Source organism: Herpailurus yagouaroundi, unplaced genomic scaffold (genome assembly GCF_014898765.1).
Source record: "Herpailurus yagouaroundi ecotype Mexico unplaced genomic scaffold, PumYag 180, whole genome shotgun sequence".
NCBI classification, from domain to species: Eukaryota; Metazoa; Chordata; class Mammalia; order Carnivora; family Felidae; genus Herpailurus; species Herpailurus yagouaroundi.
Genome location: NW_024412411.1, coordinates 22,185,749 through 22,200,116, shown reverse-complemented (window position 1 = coordinate 22,200,116; position 14,368 = coordinate 22,185,749). Strand labels below are relative to the sequence as shown.

Below are 14,368 nucleotides of genomic sequence, written 5' to 3'. Positions count from 1 at the left end.
GGAGGTGGAGAACAACAGGCAAGAGGCTCAGAGGTGCAGGGGCAGAAGCAGCAGAACGGGACAAGCATGAGCGAGCAGGACAGCAAGCAGAAATGCCTGAGCAAGAGGCAGCGCAGGAGACAGCGTGAGGAGGAAAAGGAGGAGAGGACAGTCTGGGGGAGGCACACCTTCCTGTGGAGGTCTGAGGCAGCACCAGTTCTCTCCCTCCGTCACCCAGTAGGGGAGGGGTCTCACCTAAGACCACACAGGAGAATGGTTTAGGGACGCCGGGCCGGGGTAAAGACGGGACGGTTCGTGGAGACCGGCCGCCTGGGTGTTCCGTGGGCTTCCTCAGCCTCTGCCCTGAGAGCTAACCCTACCTTTGAGCTCTGCTGTCGGGTCTTCCTCCTCCTGTGCCATCATCTCCACAGTCTCGGGTCCTCTGCCGTCGACAACGTCCATCTTGATCAGGCCAAGGTTCGTGAGGAGAAGCATTGGGTCGACACCCTGGCTGCTGCTTTTGATGTTCTCCAGCACCTTCAGACACTTGTAGGACTTGAGCTCACTTATGTTCTCCTCCAGGAAAAGATTGTAGAGACTCAGGTCGTTGTACCCTTCAGACTTGAAACGCAGGACTTCGAAAGTGGGCAGGATTTCGTACACCTTGAGAATGTCCGTCTTCTGTCGGGACGGAACACAGAGCGTGTAGACAACCACGGGAGCCAACAGGATGTACACCATGAGGTTGATAAAGCTGAGCAGCTGGAAGATGCCGACGGCGATGAGCTTGCACTGAAACCGCTCGGGGATGGTGGTGTCATTTCTCAGGATCCCCGACTTGATGCTGCAGACAAACTCATCTGAGAGGGAGGAGAGGCTGAAGTAATAGCCCAGGTAGATGCACGCTAACAGTATTATGCTGAGGGTCAGCAACCGGCAGCTGACGTACTTGACGATCAAATTGTTACAGTGTTTCTTCGTCTTCAAGTACTGCTCCACAATTGGGTACTTGAAGTGGCTTTCAGATATCTCCCACAAACTAAAGGGGGTGGGGGGAGAATAAAAACTTCAACCCTTCCGAAGATCAAATGTTAAAGACGTACACACAGAGCAATATCACACTAAAAATCTCAAACACCTTTCCTCCCTCCCTACTTTACCTATAACTTCGCTGGGGTATCAGGGAATAAAATCCTGTTTAAAAAAAAAAATAAAATGCTCTCCCCCTTAACGTTTTAAAGGTCTGGTTCATTAAATGAGTTATAATTGTAAATCCTTAAAGTGCCTGGCACTCAGTAAATGCTAAATGTTGACTGCTTGATTCTACTACTTTAAAAAAAAAAAAAAACAAACCTACAATTTTCTCAAGTGTGCAGAATAAAGACTTTCCAGCCCAACCAGAACATGCGCGCCTCCTGCAGGCAAGGGGCAGGAGGCAGCCAGCTCCTAGGGCAAGGGGGGTCAGGCTCCAGACGGACAGACTAGGGTCAGGTCCCAGCTCTCCCACTGGTAGCTATGGGAGAATGTTTTTATCTGGGGAAAAGGGGGGGGGGCAGTAAATAAATGCAGTTAGTTGTAATGACATTCTGAGGGTTAAATGAGATAATGTACTAGGAGAGCTCAATGTGGTATCGGGAATATTAGCTATAAATATGATCACCATTGTTGATGACAAGAACCAGAGAAGACTGTGCAACAGGCAATGCACTGCCTACTCATTGCCCATTTTTCTCACCCCGGTTCTCCAAGCTCAGCAGCCCCATAATCCTCTGTGCTTCTCCATTGAGGAGCAGGTCAAAGCAAGCAAGTACGTAGCGCCTTAACCTGTTACCCTACCTACATCTGCCTTCCAGACCACGAGACGGCGGCATTGCTCGCAAAAAGGGAAAGTTTCCTGATGTGAGGACAGGTGCGGAGGCAGGCAGGTGGGGGTGAGATTCGCGGGGGCAGGCCTTCCAGGCTCCCACAGCCTGTCTGTAGGTGGATGACCGCCCCCCCCCATCTAGTACAGTGCGAACCGTAAGCCCAGAGGGGCAGGAGAAGGGCTGAGACGTCACACCCCAAAGCCTGATGAGAAACGAGCCGGGGGCTGAGTTACCTTTGTCCTGTGTTCTCATTAACACCTGGAATGGGGCCGGGACCGTCTCTCATGTCCTGATCACACACGCTCTTTGCGGCTTTAATGGAGCGGTTGTATACTTTGTCAAGCTCTTCCATGATAAACTTCAAATCTGAGCAAAGATGAGGAGCTGCTGCAAAACGCCAGAACAGGGAGGGCAGGTACAGGAGGATGGCGACCAGGAGCAGGATGTAGGGGAAAAACTGGAAAACAAGAGAGCAAATCATGGGTTCAACAGGTGCCCCACTTAAGTAAACAAAGTGTACCAGTGCTGCTCTCACTTTTCTCACTTTGAGACAATGTGCACGTGCATGTCAATTTCGGAAATAGGGCTCATTGCCTCGTAACCATTTTTGGCTGAATTCACCTGCGCGGCTACTTAACAGCGGTAACTACTCTTTTTTCCCCCTCCAAAAGACTTCAATTTGAAATAACTGGCAACTACACAGTGACGCGTGGTGCCTCCGCCCTAATCACGGAAGGGAACAAAAAAATAAAATTACTCCCACGGCCTTTAGAGTAATCCCTCAGTAAAATCCCAATTAGGGAACGGATAAATGTCACAGTGGTCTCTGGTGGTTTTTGGGTTGTTTTTCATTGCCATGGTGTTAGGAGGTCACTAATCTTAGAGCTCTTTTCTTTCTCCTCTCTCTAGAATTTGGGAGAATGACCCAGGAATGCAGACCTTATCCAATACGAATTAGAAAAATTGTGGCTTCAGTGATCCAATAGTCACCCCTATTAAACAGCTGGAATAAGCCGTTAAAATTCACAGAATGCAGAATAGGCCTTCCACGCTGGACACTCCTGAGGACCACCCAACACCCTCATTTTACAATGGAGTAATCTCAAGTCCAGACAAGCCAACCGTGACGGGCAACAGACATGTGGAGAGCATCTGGATGTGGATGTACGTGCAAAACAGACACAGAGGGGTTCAGGAGTCAGAGAAAGCAAAGAGCACCCGGTCACCAGGTCCATCCAGCCTTAGGAAAGGCTTAGCCCTGAGAGAAGATAAAGGAACACCATGTACCGCAGTTAGCACGGACCTGAGATTTAGTCCAGCTTAAGCATTCTTGGGTACTGAGGTCACTGAGCCTCTCACTCTCAGAATGAAATGGTTGTGTGATACAGGTATTATGAACACTAAATTAGTTTATGAAAAGTGTTTAGCGTGGTGCCTGGCATGTAAAATGCACGACAGCACACCAGCTAAAACCAACAGAAGGGCCACCTGGTGGGCACGTGATCTTTAGTCCTCGCATGGACACTGATAAGGCCTTTATCGATGGCTTTACTCTCAAAGGGGAAGAGGAAGCCCAGAACAGCTCCTAGCCACAGAGGACAAAGTGAACCCACGGCCATGCCTTTCCCACTGGAATACGCTGCAAATTATTTCTCTGGAAAATTTCTCCCGATCTTTGGCTTGGTCTCCAATTGCCTCAGAGTTGTGACAGTGACGGCCTTGAGATGACACAGAAGTCCCACCCCACAGATCTCTAGGGGCAGGCAGCTGGCCCAACACCGTGACTCTCACTGTAAAATCAGATGTACGGAGCGTTCTCAAGTAACACTCATCTGGTTTCCCCGCTGTTACCACTTTACATTTCCGTGGTGTATACTTGTCAACACTAAGAAACCATCATTGACCAAATTTCAGAGACTTTCACTTGGATTTCTCCAGTGTTCCCATTATTGTCTTCTTTCTGTTCAGAGATCCAGTTCGGGGTCTATCCGTGACATTGAGGCGTCGTGCCTCCCTCGTCTCCTTGATTCTGTGACAATTTCTCAGGTCTTTCCTGGTTTTTCATGTTTTCCATGCTTTTCATTTAAAACTAACACATAAAGTAGCACCTAAAAGTTCACAGAAGAAATGGGTGATACGGATATAGTTATCAGAATATTAAACAAATTTGTGTGTGCTTATTAACACATTAAGTAGGACCTACCCGTGCTGTACCACCAACTCTGAAGTGGTGAAGAGATCTGTGACAGAATCACAGAGTCCACAAATACCATGATGGATCGTTGCTTCCATGGTACATGTTTTCTGAGGTTAAGTTTTAGTCAAGAGATGCATAAAAAATAAAGCTGTGACGTGTCTTCCTACCCTGGTTCCCGGATTCCCTGCCACCACTTGGAGCCCACGCTCGGAATGCCCGCCCCACAGGAAAGACGGCAATGGCACAACGCCTCTGAAACTCTGCAAAGCCCCTTCACCAGTACAGGCACTTCAGTCCGTACTGGGCATGGGATGGGGTTTCTCAAAATGATTCAACCCATGTGCAAAGGGCCGCTACACAATGACAACCGTGACAGGCTGCGATTCCATGAATTTCGGCTACATAATTCGTAGCTGGCTGCGGTGAGAAGCTCTGTTCCTTCAATCCTTGCGTACTCCAAAGGGGGGTAAAAATGGGATAAAAATGTAACCGTGTGATATAGAGTCAGTGCTGCTCCCAAGACCAAGAGAACCTGGCATTTTCTTTGGAAACTACAGAGGGAACACGATCTCTAATTTGGGACTGCGGAGTAGTTTTAGAAGTCACTTTTGTTTCTAGGCAATTTGAATTAATAGAATTTTACCACAAACTGTTCTTCTGAGTTAAAAAGTGCCTGTTTACAATCTGTGGCAATTTTCCCAACACGCCTAGGTGGTACAAGAATTAGTACCAATGAATAGATCAACATAGCTCATTGTAATTGGAAAAAATGAATGTTTAAGGGTATTTACATATAGGGTGTTTGCTTTCTCTTCCAATATCCCTGTACCTTGATCACCTCTGTAAGGAATGTAGTTGAATGGCCCACTCCTTGGTTTTCCCCACAGTGAAACCTCTTTTTCGTTTTCATCAAAAAGGAAAATGTGACTCTGTAACAAGGTGGTATTAAAATCGATTCAACAGAAACAGGAATCCAAAACAGCATTAAATTACAGTCTTTAAAATCCTTTTGTCCACATAAAGAACATGGAAAAACTGCCAAGCTTTACGAGTGCATCTGCTGGGTGGGAATGGCTTTGTCCATAAGCTTTGTCTGCTCCCAGTGAGGTCCGAGACAGCGAGCATCTCTCAAGGCCACGGGGGTCCGTTAATGTGGTTCATGTTAACACCGAGCCCTTCCAGTGACAGTGAAGCTTCTCGAAACCACCAAAAGGAAGCACAATGCCCAGTCTGTGTGCCTTAAAAGTTTGCGTTGTTTCTGGAAGGGGTTGTAGTTAGAACAACAGAAGCTCCAGATGGAAGGAAGTGTGGAGAGGCTCTGGTACAGCCTCCTTCCACATTCGAGTCACCCCGAACTCCTCTAAGGCGAAGAAGCATCCAGTTAGGACTGACCATCTCCTCCCCTGAAATGTATGTGATCGCTTCTTACGGGATTAAATGCAGATGGGTAATTTCTTTCAAAAGCATCTGGGCTGGGGGCACCCGGCTGGCTCAGTCAGTGGAGCACGTGACTCTTGATCTCGGGTATGAGTTCGAGCCCCACATTGGGTGTAGAGATTACTTAAAGAAATAAAATCTTTAAAAACAAAAGGCAAACCACCTCCCACTCCGGAAAACCACATCTGGGCTGGAAGCTTGGCCCCTACAGACAAAATGCACAGAGTCTGCTCCAGGACCACACAGGCCAGATGGGAATGCAAGCTAACGATTAAACAAAACATAAAAGTGAAGGCCACTAAATACATAGGTACTAAGTAGCGAGCAACTTGAAATGTCCTTGGGGAGCTCAGGGAAGGCTTCATAAAAGAGGTGACATCTGAGCTACGTCTTCAAGCACTGTGAGGCAATAACAACAACAACAAAAACCCCCAAAATAATTCCATAAGTATATTAAGACCCAGCTCAGATTTCACCTTCTTGTGGCCCTTCAGACACACTCCTTCCTCTGCATGGAATTCTCTTTTTCTGCCAAGTGAATTCCTACCCGTCGAGGGCACCAAAGCAAATGAGTGAGCCCATGGTGAGGACACAGTAAAGCTGAGGCTGGAAGAATGTACTAGGGTTGAATGGGGTCCCTCCCTGCCAAACTCATGTCCACTTGGAACTCAGAATGTGACCCTGTTTGGAAATAGAGACTTTGCGGATCTAATTAGTTAAAATGAGGCTGCACTATATCAGAGTGGGACCTAATCCAGTAACCGATGTCCCTCTAAGAAGACCATTTTAAGACACAGAGACACACAGGGGAGACTGGAGTGATGCATCTACAAGCCAAGGAACGCCACAGATGGCTGGCCACCACCAGCCACTAGAAGAGAGGCACACAACTCTCCCTCTGAGCCCCCAAGAAGGACCCCCCCGTGCTGACACCTTCATTTCCAACTCCTGGTCTCCAGAAATATGAGAGAATGAAGTTCCGTTGTTCCAAGCTACTGAGTTTGTGGTAATTTGTTACAGTGGTCCTAGGAGACTCATATGCAGGGTAAGCAGGAACTAAATTACGAGGCCCTCACCTTCCCACATCATACACAATGGGAAGCCACTGGTGGGGGGCATGAGGAAAATTTATTTTGGAAAGATTGCTTCAGCCGTGGAGAAGGGAACACACTGGAGGGGAGAGAGACAAGGCAGTTGGTTGCTGCGACGGAGAGGCAGGAAGTGATATGCACTGAACTGAGGCAGCAGTCGTGGGGAGAGGGGAAGACATTTAAGAGCTATCAAAAGCAAGAGATGGACATTTCAGTGCCTACCTGGAAGTGAGGGATGCAAGAGGGAAGAACAGAGGCTAATTCTACATTTCTAGCCTATGCAAGGGTGTGGGTGATAGTACCATTAGTTGCAATAAAGAAGCAAGAAGGAACAGATTCCAAGCAGAGGGGAGTGAGGTGGGAGGCAGACCCAAGAAGATGAGAAATTATGAACATAAGCTACTCACACCCCAGAACTCTAATCCTAGTGGAGAGTAAGTAACTGGAAATAAAAGAAAAAACTCCAGCCAACCTTACAATTGAGGATTTTGTAGCATATGGATGGTTGAAGCCAAGAGTGACCGAGATCATCCAAGGAGAATATGTAGAAGGAGACAAGAGAATAAGAGAGGGACATGAGATCCTAACATTAGGGTCGGGCAAAAAGAGAACCCTGGAAGACATGGGAAGGAATGGTCAGAAAGTAGGAAGCAGGTAAACCAAGAACAAATTGCACTGGGGAAGTGATGTAAAAAGAGACACAAAAGATGTCTGCTCTTGTTTGCATGTTTTTCAGATAATAGCCCACTTTTTTTTTCAGTTTATTATTTTGAGAAAGAGAGAATGTGAGAGAGAGAGAGAGAGTGCGCACGCAAGGGGAGGGGCAGAGAGAGAGGAAGAGAGACAATCCTGTGCTGTTAGCACAGAGCCCAGCGCAGGGCTAGATCCCATGAACCGTGTGATCATGACTGAAGCTGAAAATCAAGAGTCAGAGGCTTAACCGACTGAGCCACCCAGGCGCGCCAGAGAGAAACTCACGTTAAAGATAATCCCAAATGTAGGAAGTCACGAGTGAAGGTCTACCCAGAAGGCCAATGCAATGCGTTCCATGAGCAGCTTACAGAGGACAGAGAAGGAGGTGGTACGCCATTCTATTCTGTGCTCTTGGGAAGACACCCAAGGCAGTGGGCTTCATGATTCATGACATTCTAGGAAGGGCCTAGAAGGGCCACAGGAGAGACCTAGGGAAGACAGGATGGTGAGCAAAGCACTTAGGCGTGGAAGTAGAAAGAGACTCCTGACAACAGAATTAATACCAAGTCACAAGGAAGCAAGGAAAAACCTTCCTAAAGATCTGTATGAACATGGAATGAACTGTCCTGTGAGGCAGGGAGTTCCCTTTCAATGAATCATCTGGGAGGGCTTTAGAATTTTAGATTAGGGGCGGGCAAAGGGCCAGACAGTAAATGCTTGTGAGCTATATGACCTCTGTTGCATACGTGAAACCAGACATAGGTAATGTGTAAAGGTATGGGCGTGGCTGTGTTCCAATAAAACTATTTGCAGAAACAGGTGATCGATGGGCTGGATTTGGCTGGAGCGTTTAGGCCATTGTTTGTCAATCCCTTGCTCCTGATCCTTGCTTCTCAAAGAATGGTCCACAGACCAGCAACGTCAGTATCACCTGAGAATTTGTTAGAAAGGAAAAATGCAGGCCCTGTCAGATCTACTGAACCTGAGTCAACAACATTTCAACAAGTTCTGCAGGTGATTTTCATACACACAGAATTCGGGAAACACTGGTCTAGATGAGGGGTACCCACACGGGAGCCCAAGTTGGGCCAGCAGTATCTGAATCTCCTGGGAAGCTGATGAAAACCATATTCCTGGCCCTCAGGATCCTAAATTTTCACACTCCCCCTACCCCCCCACCCCAGATAATGCTAAGGCTTGGAAACCTCTGGTCTGGGAGCCTCAGAAGACCCTTCTAAACTAAGTTTCTGTGAATCCACTTAAAGGAAATAAAGATTTGTCCATTCTATTAATTTTATTTTCCTGTTCTGTTGCTTTTTTTTTTTTCAGCCAAAACCCTGCTTTCCTGTTTCTGCAAAAATCTTGCCTAACGGTTTGCCTACATTGTGAACTTGAACAAAGAGAAAAGAGCACTGAAAGAAAGAGAGAAAGAAAAAAAAAGAAAGCAAGAAAGCAGAAAGAAAGAAAAAGAAAATGCCGGTTATCAAACAGTCCTGGAGGTCCTACAGCACCACCTGCTGGTCCCCCCTGGAAGCACACTCATTTCCACAAATCTATTTCCTCAGAGGTACTGGAGGCTACCGGAAAGAAATGGAGTAGGAGAGAGTAGGGGGAGGAAGAGGAAAGGAGACATGGAATAAACAGCTGGGGAGAAAGAAAGTACAGCATTAATTATACCAGGACCACACACTACACTGATGTACACTTAAAGATTACACTGACTCATTTCTTTGGGGGGAGTTTGGGTCTCCTGGTTTGAAGTCTGGCATCAGAACTGAATTGAGAAGTGTTCATATAAACCTGGTGCCTCTAAGCCTCTCGCCCTGGACTCAGAATGCTCCTGGAGAATGAACTCAGGTTCTGAACAGCACATAGAAACCGCCTCACTCTCCTCCTCCCTTCCACACATGTGATTTGAGCACCCATTATGGGCTATGCTGTCCCAGAGTGCACTGATGAGGGACACGGGCATGGTCTCTACGTGCATGGAACCTGCAGTCTTAGAAATAAAGGATCAGGGGCACCTGGGTGGATCAGTCAAGTGACTGACTCTTGATTTTGGCTCGGGTCCTGATCGCACAGTTCATGGGTTCGAGTTCCACATCAGGCTCTGTGCTCACAGCGCGGAACCCACTTTGCATCCTCTGTCTCCCTCTCTCTACCCACCTCCCCCTGTTCTGTAATAAATAAATGTTAAAAATAATTTTAAATAAAAAGAAATGAAGGATCAATTAAGTAGACTTCAGGCAAGTAATTGCCGCGTCCCATGGTGACTGCAGGAAAAGCACAGACTGCTTGGGAGTGCACAGTATTGACCAGGGTGTGTGTGGTGCAGCCGATGTTTTGTTGGTTAACACCCCATTTTTAGGATCTCGCTGCTTTTAGGCAGGGTGTGCGGTCTACTGTCCACACAGTGGCCTCATGGTCTTATTCCTGGAGACTTCGCATTGACCCGCCTGGCCCTGAAAGCAAGAAGCCTCCATCTAGAGATCCAGAGGAAACTTCCAGGTGGAAGCTGAGAGCAGAATCATACAATAGGAGGTGGCCAGATTAGAGGGGAGGAGGGGTCAACGGAAGATGCGTGTGAAACAGCCAGGAAAGGTGAGAGCTACAGGAAGTCAAGGTCCCGGGGGCCCAGGGATGGTGGGGATGGGCCCAGAAGTGAGGCTGGGATGGTTCACAGGGCCCAGTGGCAGAGAGAAGCTTGGAAGCCAGAGTAGTTTGTCTTTTGAAAGAAATACAGACATTTTGTAGGGACTCTGGGGGGGGGGGGGGTTTGTTTGGGGAAATGACAGAGTCAGAAAGGCAGGACCTCAGAGGGCAGGAGGTGGGGGCAGGGAGTGGGGTCCCCTCTTTAGTTCCAGGTAATGAGTGAGGCGGCCACGGGATGAGGCGGACATGTGGAGAGGGGGTCAGAGTCCTTGGAGATCAGACAGTGGATGGGATACTGGATGCACCTTCGGGGAGGACAGAGTTCTCCTGGGACGGGAATGTCTATGAGCCACTACCGCAGTCGTGAACGAATGGGGGTGACAGAGGATGACAGCAATGGGGGTGGGGTGGGGAATGACGTAGCCAGGTGTCAAGAATAGCTCAGGAGGGATTTTACATGAAGGAAGCGCAGCAGGGGTAAGGAATAAAGACATGGGGAGAAGACACACACCTTCGTGCCCACCTGGAACCAAAGACCTCCTTGGTTCCACCAGCGGGTGGGCCCCCTGCCGGACAGCCTTCTGCCAGAAACTCCCTTTCTGTGTCGAGCCAAAGTTCAGCCACTGGTAGCTACCCCCAGGTTAGAGTGCACACTCTGAAGCCATACAAATTAAACCTTCACCTTCTCACATGTGAGAAACACCTGAAGTCTGAAGGCGGTCCTGTGCTTTGCCACCACCTGGCCATGGGGCCTTGCACACAGCATCGACTGCTCTGGCCCTTCAGGAGATGGGGAGCCTGGCTCACAGGGTGCCTGCTGGCTTAGCAATCAGGAGTCGGCTAAATGTGGAGAAGCCACGAGAAAGCCACCAGGAAAGATGTTCTAAACTTGAGAAAGAATCTGGCAACTCCACATCTGGGTATATACTCACAGGAGCTGCAAGCAGGGACTCAGACAGGTGTCTGTACCCCCCATGTTCAGGGCAGCATTCATCGCAATTGCCACAAGGTGCAAGAAAGGTAAGCACCCACGGCTGGATGCGTGGACACACACAGCATGGCGCATACAGACACACACACACACACACACACACACACACACACACACACACACACGATGGAATATTATGCAGCCTTAAAAAGGCAGGGAGTTCTGATCATGCTACCATATGAGTGAACTTTGGAGACATGCTGACTGAAACCATCCAGATGTAGAAGCGCACAGACTGTGTGACCGTGGCTATCTGAGGTGCCTGGAAGAGGAGATAAGACTCAGAAGGTAGAATGGTGGTTGCCAGGAGCTGGCGGAAGGGAAAAGCAGGGAGTCGGTGTCGAAGGGGCACAGAGTTCCGGTTTGGGAAGCTGAGAAAGTTCAGATGGATCTTGGCAATGGTTGCACAACATGGCGAACGTACTCTGTGCTGCCCAACTGCACACCTAACAGGGGTTAGGAAGGTACATTTTCCGTGGTGTGCATTTGACCACAATTAAAAGAAAAAAGCCGAAGACGAAATCAATGTGAAAATAAAGCAGCTGCGATCACAGAATCTGGCTTGGCTAACAAAGCCCCATGGACATTCAAATCTGACATAGCTTTTATTTCCCCTCCAATGAGGCCGGAGTCCCGATTTCTCTAACCACCTGCAGCAGCTCCCTAGGGCTGCCCTAACCACGTCCCACGGGCTGGATGGTTTAGACAACAACGTTGTCTCTCAGAGTCCGGGTAGCCGGACGTCTGAAATCAAGGTATTGGCAGGTCTTGCTCCCGCCAGAGCCTCTGGGGGACGACCCGTGCCCGTCTCTTGCAGAAAGTGGAATCAGGGTTCTTGGCTCATGGCACCATAGCTCTGCGCTAGGCCTCTGCGTCACACGCCATCTTGTCCCCGGTGTCTCGCATCTCTCCCCTTTGTGTGTGTCTGCGCCCAAATGTCCCCCAATCAGGAAGACACCAGCCATACTGGACGAGGGGCCCACCTTACTCTGGCAGGGCCTCACCTCGGCTGATTCCACCTGCAACAAGCCTATTTCCACCAAAGGGCCCATTCGAGGGGACGGGCGTTAGGACATCAACAGACCCTTTAGGGGATACAATTCAGGTCACACCCCCACCCAAATGAAGACTTCATCTCCATCCCCCGGCAGCACCTGACACGGTACTATGTTGACACAGGCCTTCCTCACAGGACCTCCTGGCTTTCCTTCGTGCGGCGCACAGCCTTCACGTTTTCCCCACCAGCCGCGGCTCGGACTCCTTGGCCAACTTCTCCTCCTCCCCCTCAGACACTGCCCTGTCTGCACGCACGCCCTAGGAAACCCCAGCGTTGACTACCACCTCCCTCTGACACACTGTCGCGGGTGCCTCCACACCCCTCTCGCCTTGGACCTCGGGACACCACGCACGGCCCATGGCCTACCTAACATCATGCCGCTCACCGAGCAGCTCTGACTGCATGTGTGCAGAACCGTTTGGCTTTCCTCCAAAACCTTCTCCCTCCCCAGACTTCTTCAAAGGGGCGAATGGCCTCACCTTCTTCACCCACTGCCTAAATCCTTGGGCGTGCCGTGTCCATGACTCTGACCTTTCCCTTGTCCTCTGTGTCCCACTGGCACATCTTCCAAGATGCCCAGAATCTTTGTACCTCCCACCACCCCCACTGCTATCCCCTGAGCCCGCAGGACAGCAAAACGCTCCCACGAGCCCAGTGCGGCCACAGATGCATCTGCATCTCCGCAGAGTGACTGCCGGACCTGCCTTGATGAGAAAATGGACCGTGTGGCCCTTCACGGAAAAGCTCGCTGACCCCTAGTCTAAACACGGATGTCACCTGTGACTGTCCTTCACTGCGGTCCTCCAGCCAACAACAAAACACCTGTGTTGCTTTCAGATTGTTCTTTCCGTTTCTCATGCCAACAGCTCCCCTTCTTTTCTGTCTCCTGATCAGAAGCCTCAATCTGCCTGCCAGGCGGCTCCCTCCCTGCCTCCCTCCCTCCTTTCCCTCCCGCACTCCATCTCTGAGGATTGTCTCCTGGAAACACCATGTTCCCCCATCAAGGAACCGCAGCGGCTCTCACCGTTTCCAGCACTTAGCCTACACACACCTGTGAAGGTTTCAAAGGTCCCATATAACCTGGGCTTACCCTGCAGAGTCAGTCGAGGCCCCGCTGCCCCCCAACAGGACAAGCCGGCGCCCTCCCCTCTGCCAGAAGGTGCCACAGGCCCTCCCCAGCCAGTGCACCGTTGGTGCAGCCAGCCCACTTTCTTACTGCCCTTGGTATCTGAATGTGTGCCAAACTCTCTCATATTACACAATCTCCCAGAGGCTCCCAAACCTTCCCTCCAGCTACCACCCAGCTTATTGCTCTCTCCTCCTTTTCCCAGAGAGAGAGATTTTCTGGGGGAAAAAAATCTGAAGGAACTATCTACCACCATCATCTTCACCTCCTCACCTCACCGTTCACCCACTGCTTCACTAAAATCACCTCTGCCGGGGGCACTAATGATTTCACCCACGCCAGTAAGCCTGTTTCACTCCTACTGCACCGTCCGCTCTGCAAGGGCACTGAACAGAGTTCACTGCTCTGTCCAAGAACACTCTCCCCCAGGCTTCCGTGATAACCACACTCTTCTTTTCCCATCTTGCTTCTGGAATACTCCTTCTCAGCGTCTTTGTTACATATCTGTCTTCCCCACCAAACAGGGAGCTTCCTGAGGAAGGGGCCGCGTCACGTGTGGCTCTCTGATGCCACACATACATTCTAGTATACGGTAGGCAGGATGTCAGTGAATGTCAGCTAAAATCAAATGTCATTTACTGTTTTCAGCTCAAGAATTTTCACTCTCTGGCTAAAAGGAACAAATCAGGAGACTAGAGATGCTGGCGAGGATGTGGAGAAATGGGAACCCTCTTGCACTGTTGGTGGGAATGCAAACTGGTGCAGCCGCTCTGGAAAACAGTGTGGAGGTTCCTCAAAAAGTTAAAAATAGATCTATCCTATGACCCAGCAATAGCACTGCTAGGAATTTACCCAAGGGATACAGGAGTGCTGATGCATAGGGGCACTTGTACCCCAATGTTTATAGCAGCACTTTCAACAATAGCCAAATTATGGAAAGAGCCTAAATGTCCATCAACTGATGAATGGATAAAGAAATTGTGGTTTATATACACAATGCAGTATTACAGGGCAATGAGAAAGAACGAAATATGGCCTTTTGTAGCAAAGTGGATGGAACTGGAGAGTGTTATGCTAAGTGAAATAAGTCATACAGAGAGAAGCAGATACTATATGTTTTCACTCTTATGTGGATCCTGAGAAACTTAACAGAAGTCCATGGGGAAGGGGAAGAAAAAAAAAAAAAAAGGTTAGAGAGGGAGGGAGCCAAAGCATAAGAGACTCTTAAAACTGAGAACAAACTGAGGGTTGATGGGGGATGGGAGGGAGGGGAGGGGGGG

At 49.2% G+C, this 14,368-nt stretch overlaps 1 protein-coding gene across 1 annotated transcript in view; it reads right to left on the bottom strand.

The window, feature by feature from the left end:
* Positions 1–14,368, bottom strand: part of PANX1 (pannexin 1) — a 49,460-nt gene that overhangs the window by 5,052 nt on the left and 30,040 nt on the right. The window contains exons 3-4 of the mRNA XM_040489109.1: positions 2,078–2,301; positions 360–1,018 (exon numbers count right to left, since the gene is read on the bottom strand). Coding sequence (XP_040345043.1) covers positions 360–1,018; positions 2,078–2,301 — 883 coding nt within the window. The remainder of the gene's footprint in view (positions 1–359; positions 1,019–2,077; positions 2,302–14,368) is intronic.